This window comes from Nansenia antarctica (assembly GCF_963989245.1).
Source record: "Nansenia antarctica genome assembly, chromosome: 2".
In the NCBI taxonomy this organism is placed as follows: Eukaryota; Metazoa; Chordata; class Actinopteri; order Argentiniformes; family Microstomatidae; genus Nansenia; species Nansenia antarctica.
Genome location: NC_137675.1, coordinates 65,664,484 through 65,665,589, shown reverse-complemented (window position 1 = coordinate 65,665,589; position 1,106 = coordinate 65,664,484). Strand labels below are relative to the sequence as shown.

The following is a 1,106-nucleotide window of genomic DNA, read 5'->3' as shown; positions in this document are numbered from 1 at the left end:
TTAATGTCATCCTTACCTATAAACACGCATAGTACATCCAAACCGACCAACATCTTTCGCTTAGTGCAGAATGAATTTTCCGCAGGTTCCGCGAGGATGTGATTCTTCCCAGCGCCGTTCTCCTTCATCGCCTCCCCGGCTCCCCCGGTGTCGGCTAAGCGCTGCTGGAGCTCAGCGTCCCGAGGAAGCGTGTTGGTGTGGGTCGAGTTGAACTTTTGCATGTTTTTCCTCGTTTTCCTCTAAATCAAAACGTTGTTATATGACAATGAAAATCCCAGAACATTCAGTCCATCCGTCGTTACAATAATAAAAATGATTGATGGTTAGCTAAAACCATGTCCAACCACAAAGTAAAACTTGACAGGTATCACGCTACCTGACTGTCAGTGAAATTCAAGACAAGTTCAGAGACATGTAAAGTTGAACTAAAGTGAGAGAAGTTCGCTGGCACAAGTTCAGTGATCAGATTTGCGAGCTAAACGTGCTAAAGCGAGCTAACTTCTCCACGGACTGTATTGTTTTGTGTCATTAACAGTCTTCAGCTAGCACCTAACGTACATCATGAGGCGCGCGAAATCAATCAAATCATTCCCATAAAAGCTTTCGCGAAACACGCACTGTTCGATTTCTCTGTCAACTTCTAAACTTGCGTATGCCATTCCCATTCCACTATTCCCAAAGCGCCCTCTCGTTACTGTGTTGCTACACTTTTCCGTTCCCTCGCATATGTCCCTCCCAAAACCTAGACAGACTTCACGTTTGTTTTGATTTGCAAATGCTATACCTCTTCTGCTTCAGTCGCACCCTCTGACAACCCACCCATCTATCTCCCCTTTTCTCTGGGCACTTACGCCCGTCCCCCGAGTTTCCCTATACTTAATGATTAACTGTGAAATGCTCACAATATGCACGCTACGAGTCATGTTTGATTGATTTGACTGAATTATCTGTATTATTATTTTATTTAATAAATGTTACATAGGCCTACACTTTCACCAGATAATAAAATACGTTTGGAGTTATCGAGCACATACTATTCTATATCCTCAACATATTGAAAAGAAAATACATCAATCCCCACATAAAAGAGCCCAAAGTACTGGAGG

At 42.9% G+C, this 1,106-nt stretch overlaps 1 protein-coding gene across 1 annotated transcript in view; it reads right to left on the bottom strand.

The window, feature by feature from the left end:
• The window catches only part of ppap2d (phosphatidic acid phosphatase type 2D), a 19,370-nt gene extending 18,634 nt beyond the window's left edge, over positions 1-736 (bottom strand). The window contains exon 1 of the mRNA XM_080524032.1: positions 17-736. Within this exon, the coding sequence (XP_080380158.1) occupies positions 17-221 (205 nt within the window). The 5' untranslated portion in view covers positions 222-736. The remainder of the gene's footprint in view (positions 1-16) is intronic.
• Between the last annotated feature and the right edge of the window lie 370 nt (positions 737-1,106).